The sequence below is a fragment of the Cibotium barometz genome, chromosome 24 (assembly GCF_041138505.1).
Source record: "Cibotium barometz isolate CiBa-2024 chromosome 24, ASM4113850v1, whole genome shotgun sequence".
In the NCBI taxonomy this organism is placed as follows: Eukaryota; Viridiplantae; Streptophyta; class Polypodiopsida; order Cyatheales; family Cibotiaceae; genus Cibotium; species Cibotium barometz.
The window spans coordinates 2,019,757-2,039,052 of NC_141069.1; the positions used below are offsets into that span (position 1 = coordinate 2,019,757).

At 51.9% G+C, this 19,296-nt stretch overlaps 1 protein-coding gene across 3 annotated transcripts in view; it reads right to left on the bottom strand.

Moving 5' to 3' along the window:
- Positions 1-19,296, bottom strand: part of LOC147624793 (exocyst complex component SEC3A-like) — a 112,393-nt gene that overhangs the window by 33,473 nt on the left and 59,624 nt on the right. For all 3 annotated transcript variants that reach the window (XR_015268850.1, XM_086818018.1, XM_086818017.1), the window contains 2 exons: positions 19,159-19,238; positions 3,607-3,688 (listed from right to left, as the gene is read on the bottom strand). Coding sequence is in view for 2 of the 3 variants with exons in the window: in XM_086818018.1 (XP_086674144.1) it covers positions 3,607-3,688; positions 19,159-19,238 (162 nt within the window). In the remaining variant the exon portion in view is untranslated. The remainder of the gene's footprint in view (positions 1-3,606; positions 3,689-19,158; positions 19,239-19,296) is intronic.

Here is a 19,296-nt window from a genome sequence, read left to right on the forward strand (position 1 = left end):
AGGCACATTTCCAGGAGCCCAGGACGAAGGGTTGGCTTTTTGACACCCTCGTCACACCATCCTTGATGTATGGAGCAGCTTTCTGGGGCCCAGATTTATCCGATGAGGATTGGCAACGAGTTGAGAGGCCTCAAGTCATGATGTTCTCCCGTATGATCCACAACAAACCATCAGTCCCACACCAGATTATCCAGGTAGAGTTTGCTGCAGCCCCAATGGTAGTGGAGGCACTCTTCCATTCCAGACAGTCACATACCTCCATCGCATCAGTCACATGGATCCCCACAGGTACCCGAGGCTTGCCCTGGAGTCCTCCAGACAGTCACATACCTCCATCGCATCAGTCACATGGATCCCCACAGGTACCCGAGGCTTGCCCTTGAGTCCTCCAGACAGCTAGCACTTGAGGGGCACTCTGGAGTATGGTATGCACTAGTTTCCACTTGGTTCTCAGTATATGGGCTTTGCATGGACTACCGACTCTGCCACATAGAGGTTGAGACGGAGAAGCATTACATATGCCGCAGCCCAATATACTATGAGATCCGCACGAGGTTTCACTGTCTATTTCGTGAGGGATTTGATCCTCTCTCGAGCATCATTGACTTCCAGGACCAGCGTTGCCTGGGCCTCTTCCTGCTAGAACTCCGCAGACACATGGACACCTTCTTCAGACACAGGCCCTAGCCACGCCGCCCCCTCCCTCCGCAGCCAACCATCACCAGTTTCTTCCGGACCCAGGAGGTGGAGGACACTAACATAGTGGATCTTGTGGACCCTCCACGAGCTACTTTGGACCTACCTCGCCCCAAGAGGAGTTACCTTGGACCGTGCCTCTGCACTCCAACGTGCCCGACGCCCTCGGCACCCCCCCCCCCGGTCGGCCACGATCACCTCATCAGCTCCACCGCCATCGAGCTACCTTTCCACGTGACATAGCTAAGGGAGACCTCTCGGCCATACTCGTTAGCCCCATGCTTGACATTTTGGAGAGTGGTATACCATCTACTCGGAGCTGATGTTACTCCCATGTTTTTATGTTCTTAGTATTCCATGATGAGTTTCCATGGACAGTTTTGTATCACCCCAGTGAGATAGCTATATTTATGTTTTCTTTCTGTTTTATTTTCCATTCCATGATGAGATATGCCATGGACATTATTGTATCACTTTGGTCTCATAGGCCCGTTGGGTCATCCAAGCATTAAAGCCATAAGTCTAGATCCACAATCCGAAGTCGAATTCGGGCACAAGAGCCAACCGTATTGAGAAACAAAGTTTGGCCACATGACCAGCCATATGCCGAGTCCAACTCTAGTAACAGCCAGACATAGGCACAAGAGCCAACTGTGTCACAAATATGTATAAATGCATAAGTACCTATGAGTACTTGCAAAAAGAAAATAGACAGAACACATAGCCACAAAACATGTTGCCATGCCATTGGTTTGCATAAGGGCACCACCCCTATGATCCATACACATGCCCAAGCCTAACATGCTTCATATGTCGATCTCTTCATAGGTACCTCCGCTCTGCACAGGAGTACAACTGCTGCACCAGGGCAATGACCCTTCCATGAGTGCTTATTGCCAAGGTTTCCCCTTCGACGATGTTTCACCAGCTCGGGACCTGAGTGTTGATAATACTCACCAGGGTTACCACCCTTCCATGAGTTCATGTAAGACTCACCACGGCTACCACCCTTCCACGAGTTCACAGAGTCACTCACAAGGGCTACCACTCTTCCATGAGTTCACAAAGTCACTCACCAAGGCTACCACCCTTCCATGAGTTCATATAACACTCACCACGGTTAGCACCCTTCCATGAGTGAATCCATCCACAGTTGATGTAGACAGTCCCTACCAACGAGATGCTAGATGACGTGACCCGTGACGTAGACATAAGTCCCTTGCCAACGAGGCGTGATGTGCACTTTACCACATGGTCTTCGTGTCAGTATTCAGCGCTGAACATCCATAATCACAGTCAAATCCCTTGTATCTGCAACGAAGAAAAAAGAGTCATCAGCATATGCCTATGCAACCATTGATGACTCGTTTGGCTGTGTAAGTCCATGTAATTCTCCTTCCCAAGTAAGAATATCCATATACATCAGCAAAGGATGAGTGGCAATTGCATATAACACGGAGCTCAATGGGCAAGCCACCCTAACCTATCTTCCCAAAGTCCAAGGTAATGATAATTCTTTTCCAATGATACATCTAGCTGTGTTGCTTGCATACAGCTGGCAGATGACTTTTGTCATTTTCGGACCAAACCCTAGACCTTTCATGGTGGCAATAATAAAATCCCAGAGCAGTGTATCAAATGCATTGGCAATGTCTACCCGCAACAACTACTCCTGACCAGTATTTTTGGCATACTCCATTCCCACATAAGCATTACATATATTGTCTGTTATTTGTCGTCTAGGAATGAACCCATGTTGGGCAGGATGCAATCCTTGGTTAAGCACATTAGCTATTCCATGGTCACTCTCTTTCCTCTCTTCTTATTCTCTGTATACTCTCAGGTTTGTGCTTCAAAGAAAAAAGCTTCTGTTGGTGCTTTTCGACCCAGGTGAACACTGTTGAGCCCCCATATTCAACCACTGGGCCTGGGTTGGGACAGGCAGAGCATCATGGATTGCTTGGATGGAGTCCACATGGAACATCAGCATTACCAAACCAGAAGAACTGAACTCTAAGTGGCTCTGCTTTGGTTTGCTGGATCCAACATTTGAGGCACGGTGTGAGCGTGGCATTTTTGTCAATCGGGTTCCCACACTCTCGACAACTTCGACCCTAATCACATAGCTGAGCCTAGCGCTTACCCAATGGGCAAGGAGAGGATACAATTTAGGCCTAGTATGAGGATGATAAAAGGTCACTAGAACTACATCCGTATCTAAGTTCACTATGTTTGGAGCTTTGGCCAACATTCAGGAGTAATACTTATGTTGGAGAGCTGGCCATTGTTACAAGTCACGAGCATAGGAAGGTCACCATGTTTGGCTCTCTTAACTTCACGCACAAAGAGGAGAGTCATCCTGTGATGGGATTCTTGAGGTTTCTTTTAATCATTTCGAGTGTGTGATAAAAAGGGAAGCTTCAAGAGAAGAAGTGATGGGATTCTTGAGTTTTCTTTTAATCATTTCGAGTGTGTGAGCAGACATAAAAAGGGGAGCTTCAAGAGAAGAAGTGCCTTGAAAATGGTGATGCAATCAAGCCACTCATGGAACTGACAGATAGTATCACCTTTTTCTGCCCCATCTTTGTGTGAGGGATTAAGATGAGAATCACTGGAAAAATCCTCATAATTTTTGAACATTTGAATTCAATTGAAGTCTCTTTCCTGGTGAATTTCAAATGGCAATCTAGTGGTTTCATGGCATCCGAAATATACAATAGATCTCTCCTTACTTTTTTGAAAGTAAGTCCCTACTTTCCTTTTTTGGTGTACTGGTCCTTCAACTTGGAATCATTTCATGTAAAATTGGGCCCAATGAGAGATCAAAAAGATGTCACAGGTACATTTCTTGACAACATGAGAATTCGAAACTCATTGCTCAAACATCCGCAAAAAACATTCAATCCTCACCAATTTTAGATATGCCATGTCAACCATATCCCTCGAATTACCCTGCACAAGACTTTCCATGCGCTGTGCTAGAGATTCAAACCTGTCCAAAGTGACAATCAAGTCCACAGATGAGCAGAGTCCATATTACAACTTAACAAGAACACAAAACAAGAGTTCATTTAAACAAAGGATTCCATGTAGGTTACAATAATTTTGTTGCATCTTTGTTGCCTACACTCCTTTGCTGTTGATACAGCTTCAACAAACTGTGCTTCAGTGAAAGAGAGAACCAAATAACCTTGTCGTCGAAATTGCCATGAGATGGCACCGCCGGCCATGGTGAAAACGAACCCGGAAGGTCTCCTCCCCAGTCAGAGAGACCATCCTTTCAGGGAGGGGGAAACCTCCGAGTTTTGAAGGTAGCAAATGTCAGAATGCTTTGTCTGTTGAAGGTAGCGAGATAGCCTTTTAAGGTACATCTTTATGGGCTGTGTCTACACCACGGACCATGACACCAACTATGACCGTGGACCTATGCAGTCATGTCATGGCTGCCCCTCATATACAGGCCTATATAGATACACAGCCAGCCCTTTCTCCACACAGCCTATACTGTAGCTAGAATGCATCCCCTTCTTGCTTATAAATTCAATGCAACAATTGCGGGCTTGTTGAGCTGAGCCCGAAATCGGCGGCAATGGAGACAGATGGATTCATAGAGGAGATAGTGGAAGGAAAATGGCCGGCCAGTGCAAAAGCAGTGAAAAGCTTCAGTGTAGTGGGTGGAAACGAAAGGTAGTCATGATGTGGATATTTCTTAGTGCAGGACGTAGTAATGAAATAGGATAGAGGTGCATGGTACAGGGGCTAGGAAGGAAAGGGGTGGGAGCCGGCACGGCAATGGTGGCAGCAGGAGAGCTCGATGGATGAAATGCCACTTATGTGAGTGTCAAAACCATGATGGAGAACAGAACTTTCCAATGGACAGATGATGTGAGCAATGAAAGCTGAAGTCGGCCGCTGACCATTATGCATTGTCGGAGAGTTGATGATGAGGGCGGCACAAAGGGAGGCATCCATCCCAGGCAAAGCTGAGATGGATGCAGACCTCTCAAGCCCAAGGTGGCGAGTTTGGCTTGACTAAACAAAGTGGGAAGCTGGGGAAGGTGCAATGGAGACGAGAAAGGAGGGGCTGGTTTTTCATGAACATAGACATCATGTCGATGGCGTTCAACTGATGGAACTTTCAGCTTCTCTTTGCTTTGGGTTCGGGATTGTTTTGAGATCAGTTCGAAGACTGTTTATGGGCTGTTTTTGTTTGGTTGCAAATTCAGCTATGTACTTGGGTTATTGGCTGCAAGTACAAGTCACTTGGTTATGTTTCTTGGCATGGGAGTGAAGCAAGCTCGCATGGCTGCGTGCTCATGGAGCAGATTGTTTTCTTCCTGCTAGAAAGGAACAGAGGGACCTATAGTTATGGGCATCTATATGTTTCCAGATGTTTCATGAGGGAACAGGTAACTAGATGTATGCCGTGTTTGGCACTGTTGTTGAATGGTACCATGAATGGTTCTGTATGGAAACAGGACAGAAGTTTCAAAAGGGAAACAGGCCTAAGGGTTTCATATGGAAACAGGTCGTAGGTTTCTCGAGGAAACATGTTTTTGGGTTTCTCCAGCGGATAGGTCACATGCAGGCAGAAGGTACAGGAATGGACACATGTTTGGTACAGCCTTGCTACTGATTGGGCAGGGGACAGGAAATCCATGACAGAGATGGATAGTACCCTTATGAGAAAAGGCACCTGGGGGCGAGCCGCGAGTATGAAGAATTTGCCAAAAAAAACTGAAGAGGCCGAGTGTGATGTGGGCACAAGGGGAGTGTGACTGAAGAGGCTGAGTGTGACGTGGGCATGGCAGCGAGAGAGAAATTTGCCCAAAAAAAACTCAAGAGGCCGAGTGTGACGTGGGCATGGGGGCGAGTGTGAGATTGTTGGAGGGGGGTGAGTATGAACTCGGAGGGGGGCGCGTTTGAAATTGGAGGCGGAGGGGAGTATGAACTTGTGGCCACGGGGGGAGTATCATATTGTTGCCAAAAACTGAAATAGGCCGAGGGCACGTGGGTGAGTATGAAATTGGAGGGGGGCAAGCAAGTATGAAATGGTTGAATGAGGCGAGAATGAAGGAATTTCATGGACAATTTCACGGGGTACAACCAGGTAGCCATCCACCCGTCAGACCACTCCAAGACAACATTCGTCACCCAACGAGATACATACATTTACAACAAAATGCGCTTTGAGCTATACAAAGCCCCATCCACCTTCCAAAGGACCATCACCAATATCTTCAAGGAGTATCTCCTTAGTTTCCTCTGCACTTTCATTGATGATTTTTCTAACTTCTTAGGCACTCAACTAGTCTCCTGCATAGAAGCTTTTTCGGAACACCTTACGCAATTAGCTTTAGCTTTTGCCAAGTGTCTGTGTCTCTCTTCCTGGCTATGTCTCAATCCCTTGGTGACATTTCTTGGTGGTCCAAGACACACTCCTAGGTCACATCATCTCTTCTGAAGATGATGTGACCTAGGACTTTCATTGATGATTTTTCTAACTTCACATGCACTCAACTAGTCTCCTGCATAGAAGCTTTTTCCGAACACCTTACGCAATTAGCTTTAGTTTTTGCCAAGTGTCACTCTTCCCGGTTACGTCTCAATCCCTTGAAGTGTCATTTCTTGGTGGTCCCAAGGCACACTCCTAGGTCACATCATCTCTTCTAAAGGCTTGGCACCTAACCCTTGATAAGATCGTTGCCATCCTTAGATTGCCTCCCCAAATCAGCTCCAAAGGAACCCATGTCTTTGTTGAACACATTGGCTATCATCATCACTTTATAGATATGTTTGTTGATGTAGTTCTTCCCTTGACTTGCCTAGTCAAACCTTCCACCATCTTCTTGTGGTCGGGACCCGGGGTTGACTGCCTTCACCTGCCTTAAAAAGCGCCTCACAGAAGCCCCCATCCTCATCCCACCAAACTGAGGGATCATCTTTCACATCCACACAGATGCAAGTTTCACTGCTATTAGTGCAACCCTCACCCAATTGAGTCAAGAGTACAAAATGGATTGGCCTATCTACTATGTGAGTCGCCTCCTCACTCTAGCTGAACAGAACTACAACGCCACACACTCGGAAGGTCTGGCCATCATCTAGAACTGCCCAAAGTTCCATCACTATCTTTTGGGCAGCCACTTCATTGTTATCTCAGATCACTAGCCCTCAAATACCTTCCTTTTATTTTCTTGGAAAAAGAGACTTCTATTAAGTATGAAAAATTTTACAAAAAGGGAGATTTCAGATCAAGCAAGGGGGAAATCTCAACCAATGTGGTGCCTTGGATGCCAAGTGGGCAACCATATCTTCCCAGAGCAACAGTTGGCCCCTCTTCTTTTGAGCATCGGAAGAAGCTGCTATATTGGAGTTCAGCCAAGCTTTCTTTAGCTATGGCTAGGTTGTGGTGGCAAACAAGGTTCTTCTCGCCACCATGTGGTACATCACCTCTTGCTGGGCCTTCTCCCGGGCTTGTATTGATCAGGTTTAACGATTGATCCGCAACTTACTGTGGGCTGGCAGTGAGGGGATGCCTGCCCGGGTCAAGGTGGCCTGGAGAGTGATCATTCAGCTGCAACACACAGGGAGCCTGGGCATCATCAACCCCTCCATTCAAAGCCATGGCCTTTTGGACAAGTTGATTGTTCGAGGCCTTATTCAGGGCAGCGAACCCTAGAAAGGCTTCCTCCTAGCTAGGATCTCTGCCCTCACCCAGATTCTCGGAGGCCCTTGGCCTCAGGCCCGTGGCTTTAGCCCAGCATTTGAGAACAGATTTGCAGCCAGTCTCTTGCGTGTTTGGGATCATCTCAGGCCAGCCCTTCAGCAGTCAGCAGTAGTAGCGGCAGGGAGAGACTCAGTCTCGACATCGAGTATTTCATCGCTCCGTTGGAGTGGCTGGCCTTGATCCCAGACCCGCCTCCCCCGCAGTGGTTGGGAGTGTTCACCAGGCATGATATACCCTTCGTAGTTCATGGCGCGGATGCGAGCTCCACCTTACTCACCTTCTCTATTGCACCTCATGGAAGACTGGAGAGAGCAGAGCCCCCCTTGTAGGATTTCAGTGGATGCACCTTGCAGAGGGTGGGGGTGATTGGTTTACATGCACATGAGTGGCACATTGACCCTCCACTGACCAAGGTGGCCAGAGAGAAACTCTAGCATTTGTGGATTTGGGAAGGCCGGCCTCTCACTGACCAAGGTGGCCAGAGAGAAACTCTAGCATTTGTGGATTTGGGAGTGGACATGGCATGATCCACAGGACAGGGAGGAAAACTCCTAGTACCCCCTTTTTTGCATACACTACATGGCTGGGCCGTAGGATTCAGATGCCAAAGGTTGAAGGCACTCCAGTTGCAGCAGGACACTGGCAGTCCCACAACCTCTCGCCGCATTTTCTCTCAAATTTCTGGAAGAGGCTGTGGGATAGGGAAGATCACTCTCTTTATGTGGCAACTAGCGCATAGGAGTCTGGCGGTTGGCACTTAGTTGGCCATTGGAGGTAGGTCAAAGGTGTGGCCATCCCCACGAGTCCCAGCTTCATTGGGATTGCCCAAAGGCTCAGTAGGTTTGGTAGCAGATCCTCCACATCTTTACCATAGACAAGGACCCCCCCGCACTGTTAATTGGGACACTATTGCTTGGGCCACTAAGGCCAAGGCCATCATGGTATATGATGAGGAGGGTGGGAGACAAGGCCTTCAGGTCTCTCACCTTTGTATTTCTACAGTGCCACCACCCCCATCTACTAGTCATTGGATTCTTGCTAGGATGGGAGATTTGCAGCAATATTGCCGCATGGCACATCTGGAGAGCTTGATGCAATGAAGCCATCGAAGGCGCCCTCACTCCACCAACGGAGTCCATCAGAAGTATCTAGCTTGATATCATCCATACCCTCCGTGGCCAGTGGGCGAAGCTTCATGGTGGTTCAGACCACATGCGTAGGCTTCAGGAAGCCTTCCTGAGGATCTGGCGGCCGTGTCCCTTTCTCGCGAACACTGGTGGTGAGCCCGCTTGGCACTATAGACCACCTGGTGGTTATTTCCCCCTCCCCCCATTGTATGAGAGAGGAATACCACCCACTTGCGCTCTTTCCAGACCTGCTCAGACCCGCTGGACATCCATATTTACTCTTCATCAGTAACAAGAGTTCCCTGCCTCACTTCCAGGAGGTCCCTGTTCCTGTTGGAATTCCTAGTTGATTACACTTACTTCAGACATCCCCCAGTGGATTCACCAACAGAGTTTGAGGAGACTACCACACCACTGGGAGTTTGTGTGGTACTCTACCACTCCTCCCCCACCCATGGAGAATGTAGCAGCCACTATCTTCTCATTCTCCCCTGAGCATGAGAGCCGGAGTCATCTAGCCTGATGTGGGTGTGGAAGCCACTCTCCACGAGCAAGCGATATACCACTCTCAGCTGTTGTGAGATGCTTGTGTCACCGACGCCATGAAGGTGGCCAAGCCTATGGCTAGGATGGAGCTTCTACACCTTCTCCCGAAGCGGAAGGAACTTCATTTATTAATCTACTTTCATGTCACCTTTTTCACAGAGAAGGGCACATAGAGGCACCTTTACGGCAGCTTTTTCACAAAGAAGGGCACATATAGGCACCGTCATGGCCCCCAGATCTCGCCTGAGAAGGCGCGAACAGGGGCCCTAGTGCAATGGAGCCATCTAGCCACCACCATTCGAGGTTACTTGGAATGGCTTCACCCACGGGAGGACAGCCACTACTCCCCATCTAAGCCAACCCCAAAGGTGGAGTGGTTGATGGAGTTTGTAACCATTGCACACCACCTCAGATTCCCGCCATCATGAGGATTGCTTCATGGAACATCCGAGGGCTAGGAAGTGCCTACTATCGACGAGGCATGCAGAGGATCCGAGAGGAGCTTCAGAGAGCACTGGTTGGTGGTGATCTGACAGCAGGCAGGACCCACAGCTGCGTGAAGATCCTTAGCGGCAGGAGCCACACAATCTGGTCCCCAGGGGAACTAGGGAGGAGTATGCATCCCTGTGAGTGAGATTCTTGTTCCCTTGGTGGAAAAGTCAGGCACAATCATCCCCGGCCGTGCCCAGTGGCTGATCAAACGCATCGAGGAGACCCGACTCCCACTCCTCAACATCTACGCCCCCAATGGGGCCGTTGAGCACATGACCTTCTAACTTCAGGTGCAGCAGGGACTCCCCATGGTGGCAGACTCTTGGTGCATGGGTGGAGACTTCAACATGCTTGAGGATCCTGAGAACCATAGTGGTGGGTGCCCCGTCCTGACAATCTGGCCTCGAGAGCGCCACTTGGGAGGAGCTTCTCTTCCGCCTCCTGTGCCCGCTTCGCTCGCTGCCTGCCTGCGCCCCCCATCTCTCTCTCTCTCTCTCTCTCTCTCTCTCTCTCTCTCTCTCTCCTCCCGCCTCCTGTTCGCCCTACTCGCCTCCCTCTCTCTTCGAACCTGTCGCCTCCCTCCCAACCTTCTCTCTCTTCGAACCTGCTGCCCTCCGTCCTACCGGCTGCCGTGTTCGCCGCTTTCTCTCTCGTAGCCGTCCTCTCTGTTCGCCGCACAGTACTGCTGGCACCCACCCTTTCTCAAATATGCTGGCCCGCCTCTCTCCCCGCTAGGGTGTGACCCCCGTTTTTCCCACCCACCCACCCTTGAATATGCTGGCCCGCCTCTCTCTGTTTTTCCTACCCACCCTCCCTTGCTCAGGCCCCCAAGGCAGCAACATAACTCTCTCTCTCTCGCTTCTTCCATGGCTTCCCCCTTGCGCAACCCGACGAAGGCGACCTTTATGGTCACAAACAAGAGGATAACAAATGTGGAAGAGGAGATGAAGGAATGGAAGGCGGAGATGGAGGGATGGTGGAAGGAGAAAGCCAACTTTCTCCAAATGGTATTCAATGAGGGTAAGCCGTGGAAAGAGGAGAAGGAAGACCTCGTAGCAGAAGTCAAAGACCTTGGTAGGGAAGTCAACACACTCAAAGGCGTAATTTCAGCTCTTCAGGGGGAGCGTGCAGAGGCTAAGGCAAATGGTGGACTTGAAGAAGGTGAAATTCAGCCATCCATGATAGAAGAGCTCAAGGTTATCAAGGAACAAGTACAGGCAATTAAGGAAGAAGAGAAGCAACATGAAGCAAAGACTTCCTCATGGGTGGAAGTCATCACCAAGACTCAAAGGAAGATGGATGAAGCGGAGAAGTGGATAGAGGTCGCCAAGAAGGGTAAAGGTAAGGAGATAACAACCCCTACACCTACAATCATTAACATGACTTTGGAAGAGGAACAACGAAGACGTACACGTGCTTTGCATGTGAGGATTACCGGCCTTAAAGACGGGGATAAAGTTGAAGAGGAGGTGAAAGAGCTTATGGTGTTGATGGGGATTGACAGTCCGGCACACGCAAAAGCCTGGAGAGTGGGCAAAAAAAGCGGAGGCAACGGGGAAACATCAAAGGAAAGAGCTCTCATACTTCGCTTCCCCTCTATTGAGGCGAAGAAGGAGTTCTTGAAGAGGCGACCCACTTTAAAGAATACAGGCATTTTTCTTGGTGATGATCTTACTCTTTCACAGCTTGCACATATGAAGGAAGTCATGCCAGAGATTAGGGCGGCAAGAGAAAAGGGAAAGATAGTATTTTATAGAGAAGGGAGGGTGGTCATCATGGAGCGACGCTCTACATGAAGGTGCGAGACCTATGGGACCAAATTAAAGCTGGCAGTCTGGAAGCTCCGCACTCCCCCCCCCCCCCCCCCCCCCCCCCCCTCGCGCTTCTGTCTGCACTCCCCTCTCCCTGCCCGCCATCGCGTTCTCCCCCCTCCGCCTGCCTTCAAGTTTGCGCCGCCCCCCCCTTCGCCTGGCTTGCCTGCACTGAAGCGCCCCCCCCCCCCCCCCCTCCACTGCTCTTCGCCGTCGCCCCCCCCCTCCCGTAGCTCTTCGCCATCGCGCCCACCCCCCCTTCGCCAGCTCTCGTTCCCCCTCTCTCGCCCTTTTCGTGCTGCTTCCGCCCCCCCCCCCCCTCTTCTCTCTGTTTTTCTCCGCCCCCATGGATTTTTTTTTATTTTTTTATTTTTTTTCCTTTTTACTTTTCGCCTTCCCCCACCCTCGAGTGCAGCTCGGTTCATGTAGGTTCACCGTCTCCGCTCCGCCTTCGACACAGCTTCAGACTCTGATGCAGGTTCCTCCCGCCCCACCTCAGAGGGACTCATCCGCAGCCCCCTCGCCCGCCCCTGACGGCACCCCCAGCAGGCTTTCTCTTTCGCCGGAAGAGGAAGCGAGCCTCGCCACAGAGGTGGAACGCCTTCAGATACATTCCACCATCTGCCGTATAGTCCGCACTCGCCCCAGCAGAGGGGAGATCCGGGATCTTCTCCAGGCCCGCCTTCTTGCAGATGTGGGCAAGATCCTGGACGTACAGCTTCTGGGCCGTGGATATTACCAGATCGAGTTCGAGACCGCCCAGAGCGTGGCCAAGGTCCTTGCCATGAGTCCCCTTGACATCAGGGGTGCTCAGGCTTTTTTCAGACCTTGGCAGCATGGCTTTGACCCAGCAGCGGCGGCTGAGGAGGGAGAGTGCCTTTTCCATGTTACAGTTTGCTTCCCTGGACTCCGCCGGGAGTATCTTCCGCTCCTCTCTAGGCTAGGAGCATTGGTGGGCTCGGTACTAGAGACTAGCCCCACAGCAGCTTCAGTGGTGGCCAGAGCAGCTGGGATACCTTCGGTCAGAGTGTTGGTGTTTGACATGTCCTCCCTTCCCAAGGTCATTCAGCTACCTAGGATAGGGGGGGATGGATTGATCAGAGAGTGGAGTTCTCGGGGCTCCCGAACCAGTGCTTCATTTGCAGGCAGGTCGGACATCTGGCCAAGGCCTGCCCTCGCAGGAGACCCCGACCCTCACCACAGCAGCAGGCCCCTGATGGCCCGCCCACAGATGCGGCGCGGCAGGCTGCCTCCGGGACACCTGCTCAGGCCACAGAGACCTCGGAGTGGCAGCCTGGACAGGGGCGCCGCCGAGGGAGACAGCCACAGCAGCACGCCCAGAGACCGCTGCAGCAGCAGCCACAGTCTCATCCTCACTGGGTTCCTGTGAGGAACAGTTTTGTTCCCCTCCAGGAGGAGACCCCTGCAGCGACAACCGAGGACCAGGAGATGCTAGCACCCCCTCCTTCACCCCCCACACCCCCGTCCCCTCCCACCGACTCGCTTCCACCTTCGCCTCCTCCCATCCCCGCTCCGGTTTCGGCAGCGTCTCCCTCTCCACCCCCCTCGCCCCCCCCTCCTCCCTCCCCCCGCCCGCCTCACCTTCCCGGGAGGCCCTGGCAGTCCCCTGGCGCTCACCTGCAGTCCGGAGGGCGCTAAGCACCGACCTCGCTCGAGCACCACAGAGGAGACCCACCATGCCGATTCGGGCTTCACGGATATCATCTATCCGCAGTCGGCTGAGTCGCCTCAGCATTAGACAGCGCTCGGAGGCTTTTGATTATGCCTTCACACGGCTTTTTGGAGCAGAGGGCCCCCATGAGCCAGCACCCATCCGAGTTCATGTAGTGATACCTCCGGCCCGCGGGGAGGAGTCACTTGATTCAGCGGTGGCCTTCTCGTTCCCTCTATGTGGCCCTTGCGACCGGGAGTGGACTCCAGAGCTCGCTCTTAGCACTTTGAAGACTCAGGCAGTTGAGTTTTCTCATCATGTGAGCGATCTGGAGGTGACAGATGTGATAGGCCGACTATGGGAGTTGGCTCATTTTTTCTTGGATCCCGGGAGTGTGGATGCCTCAGGGATTCATCATTTGGTCGTTCGCATAGTGGCAGACCTTGCACGCGACCCTGGATATGTATGTATACACGAGGTTGCTCTGTCAGAGCGGGAGGCAGTCGCCATGGGCCATAGCCACTGGCGCCTGATCCGTGATTCTTGCAGTACACCGGGTGGGCAGATTCACAGCCGCTCGGATGGGGACTACTCTCCATCCAAGCCACTTGCGAAGGCCCGCCGTACGGCTGCGACAGCCTCCACCTCAGCAAGTCATCCATGAGGATCATCTCATGGAATGTACAGGGCCTTGGCGGAGCACATTTTATACGCTATCGTGGTTGCTTGAGGCAGGAGCTTCAGAGATGCCTGGTTGGTGGCAACATTGATATTTTGATGATGCAGGAGCACCACTTGGGTGAGAGCAGGATCCGGAGATATGGTTCGGTGATGCCTGGTAGATGGGACACCTTTTGGTCTGTAGGGTTTGGTCCTTTGGGTGGACAGGGAGGAGTATGCATGGTCATTGCAGATGTATGGCGGCAGGCCATTGTGGATCGAGGGATCATTGTGCCTGGTAGAGCACAGTATGTCATTCTGAGGATGCATGATGAGCTATTGGGCGTGCTCAACATCTATGCGCCCAATCATGCTAGTGCCAGAGCAGAGTTCTGGACCCAGGTTACGGATGCATTGCCAGAGGCCGCACATTGGTGTGTCTCAACATGCTTGAGGACCCAGCCGATAGGGTGGGAGGCAGTCATGTTACAGTGCACGGCACGGAGCTTGCAGCTTGGGACCGGTTTTGCATGTCACTGAGGATCACTGATGCATGGCAGCATGGGGCCTTCTCCCGCTCTCAGGACAGTCTTAGTTTCTCTTCGTCGGATCGTCGGCAGGGAGGGACTAATCTATCACGGATTGATCGCTTTTATGTGGGCGACTGGTTAGGGGAGCGAGGGGGCTCCGTCAGCATTCTCGCTGGCACCTCATTTTCAGATCATGCGCCAGTTATTTTGACATTGGAGGAGAGGACACGGGAGCCCAGCTTGCAGCTGAGGATCCCAGAGAGGGTACTTGCAGATCCCAGTCTCGCTGAGGACATTGAGAGGATCTGGCATGATAGTCAGTGCTCTGACCAGCATGCAGCAGGCCAGTGTGCCCAGGGACTCATCGAGCTTAGCTCTTTTCTGCACGCTGCAGCTTTGACACGGCTGGGAGAGATTCGCGAGTGGGAGCATCGGCTGAGACGCAGCCTTGCTTCGCTACAGCGCCTTCAAGAGCAGCAGCTTGCATATGAGTGGGTGGCGTCACAGCTGAGCCAGGCACACCAGGAGGTTAGAGAGGCAGAGGAGCAGAGACATGAGTTTTACTATCGTCGCCAGGCCTCTCAGTGGTGGACGCAGCTTGGTGATAGAGTGACTGGGGAGTTTTTTGAGATCACTGGACCCCGCCATGCTCGAGCAGGAGTCCGTGAGCTTGGTAGACCGGATGGATTGGTAGCTACTGAGCCCGAGGAGATCAGAGCCATTGCCACTGCATTCTATAGAGACCTGCTTTCAGCGGAGCCAACCACTGAGGATCGAGATGCTTGCAGACAGACTGTGTGGGCCCATGTGCAGAGGAGGGTCACAGATCATATGCGTACAGTTCTTGGTGCGCCTCTTTCAGAGATTGAGCTTGCCAAGGCCTTGAGGGTCCTGCCACGACATAGTTGCCCAAGGGAGGACGGACTGACGCCGGCCTTTCTTATGCGCTATTGGGACCTTTTGGGGCCAGGCCTCCGCAGGGGCTTTCAGTATGTTCTGGACACTGGGGTGATGCCACAGAGCTTTTCAGAGGGCTTGATCTTTCTTATCCCCAAGGGGGAGGGAGTATCAGATGATATTCAGCATTGGAGGCCTGTTACGATCCTCAATACTGTCTACAAGGTCTTAGCAAAGGCCTTAAGTTTGAGGATCCAGCCCTTCCTGGGGGAGTTGATTCATGCTACCCAGACAGGATTCGTCAAGGAGCGCAGTATCCTTGACAACATCTTTACTTTCTGGGAGGCGACGGCCCGAGCTAGATTTCTTGGCGAGACTTGGTCGTGATGCTTCTCGATTTTGAGAAGGCATACGATAGAGTTGATTGGGGTTTCTTAGAGGGCACTATGCTTCGCCTGGGCTTTGAGCCAGGATGGATTAGAGGGGTGGCAGCTATGTATTCCACAGCTCGTAGCCAGGTTTTGATTGCAGGAGGACGGGGGCCGAGTTTTGAGCTGACCAAATCAGTCCGTCAGGGGTGTCCCCTCGCCCCTTTTCTTTTTCTCTTCTTTGCGGAGGCTATGAGCATGTATTTGACGGCAGAGGAGGTTGGTTTGAGAGGACTCCAGCTCCCAGTCCGGGAGGAGGACCTGCTCGATGCTGAGTTTGCAGACGACACGGGCTTATTTTTGCATGGCCAAGAGGCCAATCTTCTTCAAGCAGAGCAGTCGCTCCAGGTTTTTAGTGCAGCTTCGGGAGCATTGATCAATTGGCGCAAGACAGTGGCCTTTTGGATCAGTAGTGCTCCCACTCCGGCATGGAGCCCGGACCCCGGTTTTAGATGGATTCCTCCTGGCACAGCAGTGCGGTATTTGGGATGCCAGATTGGACTAGATTTGTCACCTGAGCAGCAGATTGCCCCGCTTCTTCTGAGCATTCGGAAGAAGCTTTTGTATTGGAGTACAGCTAGGAGGGTGGTGGTGGCAAATCAGGTGCTGTTTAGCGACCATGTGGTACATTACGTCTTGCTGGATCTTCTCGAGCTCTTGCATCAGCCAGGTACAGAGGCTGATCAGGAACTTTCTTTGGTCTGGGCGGGACGGTCAGTCAGCCCGGGCAAAGGTTGCATGGGCAGTTATTACACTTCCGCTGGCTCAGGGAGGCTTGGGCATTATAGATCCAGTCGATCAGAGTAGAGCCTTACTGGGGAAGCTTATTGTTCGGGGGCTGCTTCCAGGCACTGAGCCTTGGAAAGAGCTTCTCTTGCAGCGGCTGCTGCAGGCTCGAGCTCCCCCAACAGGGGGTACTTGGGCACCAGAGATTCGCTGGATCTTCATAGAGATGAGGAGGACAGGCCTCAGTAGAGGATGGGAGGACAGATTTGCTTTGAGCATCCTGAGAGCTTGGGAGCTGTTGAGACCGGGGCTCTCTCAGCGACCTCCTCCTTGTGTTGAGGAGCGGGCCAGACAGCCGCTCATCTGGAGCCCAGCGGTTCGCACAGAGCAGGGTCATATGCTGGTTTCTCAGCCTCGTCTAGCCTGGGGACCTTTAGCGGCAGGCCCAGCACATAGTTTTGGAGACTGGCAGGCCTTCTGCAGTCTCCCAGAGGAGATCCAGGTGGAGAGGCTAAGTCACTTCAAAGGGGGGTTGATTCTGAGGGATGATATTCAGGAGGCACTCACAGAGGAGTGGTTCACGCCTTTCGAGCCAGTGACCCCACGGTGGATGGGAGCCTTTACACAGTTGGAGATCCTGATTGCTGTCAGAGCTTGCACTGAGGATGGCAGATGCCTCTACTATGAGATTCAGGATGAGGGCAGACTTCAGAGAGTGGAGATGGAGTCGCCTTTGGTTGCAGAGTGCACCTTTCAGAGGATACGGGTTGTGGCCGCCGCTTCTCGGAAGTGGCATATTGACCCCGACCCTGCTGATGTGCTCCCGGATTGGCGCATATGGGCATATGGAGCGCGCCCCTTGGCCCGGCTACAGTGGGACCCTGGGGAGTACGGGTGGCATGATCCTTATGCATCCCTTGAGGCCACAGAGATCACCTTTTTCCAGTATACTGTTCGGCTAGGGCGGCATATTTTGACGGCGAGGAGGATGGTCTCTCCAGCTGCAGCGGGGCATTGGCGGCTACAGGGACTCTCACAGGAGTTCCTGGAGGATTTTTGGGCTCGGCTCTGGGATAGTCGACAGGCCCGCAGGATCTCGACTTTCCAGTGGTGGCTGGTTGCCCACAGGGGCTCAGCAGTTGGCAAATGGCTTGTTTACAGCGGGCTTCCGACGGACTGCGTCCGATGCGGCCACCCTATGGAGACACAAAGACATTGCCTTTGGGATTGCCCTCAGGCGCAGCAGATTTGGCTGCGGATGCTGCGTATTCTGGCCCCCCTCTCTCCAGAGGGTATGTTTACGTGGGGTGCCGCTGCCTGGTCGACTTCGTCAGGGCCTGCTATGGGCTATGAAATGGAGCAGGACAGTCAGGCCATCAGATTCATTAGGGGCCAGCCTCGCCTGGTTCCGGCACCGGATTTCTCGTCCGCCAGCTGGACACAGGAGAGGGATTTACGATGGGAGCTCCTCAGCAGCCTCACCATCTGGTTCACTTGGAGGGCCCGGTGTTTCACGGCCTTTGAGGGGAGACTGGAGCCACCAGCAGAGACTGTACGGGGGATTTGGCAGGAGTTGATCCACACCCTGCGAGGACAGTATGACAGCATCCGGGGCGACTCAGATGAGGCGATCTTGCGGCGCCAGGCTTTTCACACCACCTGGCGCAGAGGCCCCTTCTACACCTTACACACAGGATCCCCCTGTTGGCATTACAGGCCACCTGTTTGGCTTCCCCCCCCCCCCCCCCCCCCCCCCCCCCTATTGTATGATTTAGCCCTCAGTCCTCTGTACTGATGCTTGTATTTTGCAGCACCTAGGGAGAGTCTCCTGGGCTGCCTTGCTGTATTCACTGCTCTGTTTCTCTTAGGAGCAGGAGAGATCTTTTGTAACCCTACGGGCGTTTTTATTTAACTAATGAAAGGATCTTTTCTCGGGAAAAAAAAAAGCTGGCAGTCTGGAACTGCAATGGATCCCTCAGACTTGATGTAGGTGCCTTTGAGGACAGCTTTAGAGATAGAGATATAGTCTTCTACTCGGAGACTCACCAGGCCCCTGGTCAGATGATGCCACAGGTGACAAGATCATTGGGGCTGTGTTGGGTGCTTGACCGGTGATTCGGAGTTCATGCAGCAGTGTGTGAGGTTTCTTCCATGCCTGGACCCCCGGACCCTTCCTATCCAGGGAGAGCGGTGGAGTTTTTTTGGCACTACAGGCCCCAGTGTAGCTTTTCCCTCTCCCTCCAGTTGTATCCTCCCTCCAATATAGCGGTCAGCCGAGGAGGGAGTGCCCCCCCCACCCCCCACCCCCACCCCCACCACCCCGCGCTGCGGGGTCCTTTCCTTACCTCATATGTATATTTCGACTGCTTTTTAGCAGTGTTGTATTCAGTCATACGGCTGGTTTCTCTTTATAACTAACAGAAGAATCTTTCTTTGGAAAAAGAAAAAGATCATGCATCTACCATCAACTTGTGAGATGGTAATCCGGTGCACCTCAAAACACACCAGACCTGCTTCGGAAGGGCTTTGTACATCACAAGCTGATCCTAGTCACACAAACTTAGAGAACCTTTCCAACTATTAATGCATGGTCAGCAAGTCACTAAACAGTTTGATGATCACCATCCACATGGTTTTGTCCAGGTAGTTCCAACAAACCAAACATGACATGTTTCAATTCCAAAGACACGACTGATGAAGAGTCAACGATGGTTTTATTAAGTTTCAAAAAGGTAGAAATTCTATTACTTTTACATACACAATTAATTGAAATCCAGCACAACTAATTGAAATCCAGTACAACAGTGTTAAAAAACATGTGCAAAATAGAGTTATCTTTTCACCTGGGAATGTATGTAAGTGCACCAGTCTGCTTCACATTGCGATCATGCCTTTCAATTTGATGACATGCCTCATCAACAAACTATATTACCTCACATACAAACCCAATACATCCACAAACCACCAGAAAACGGGATATT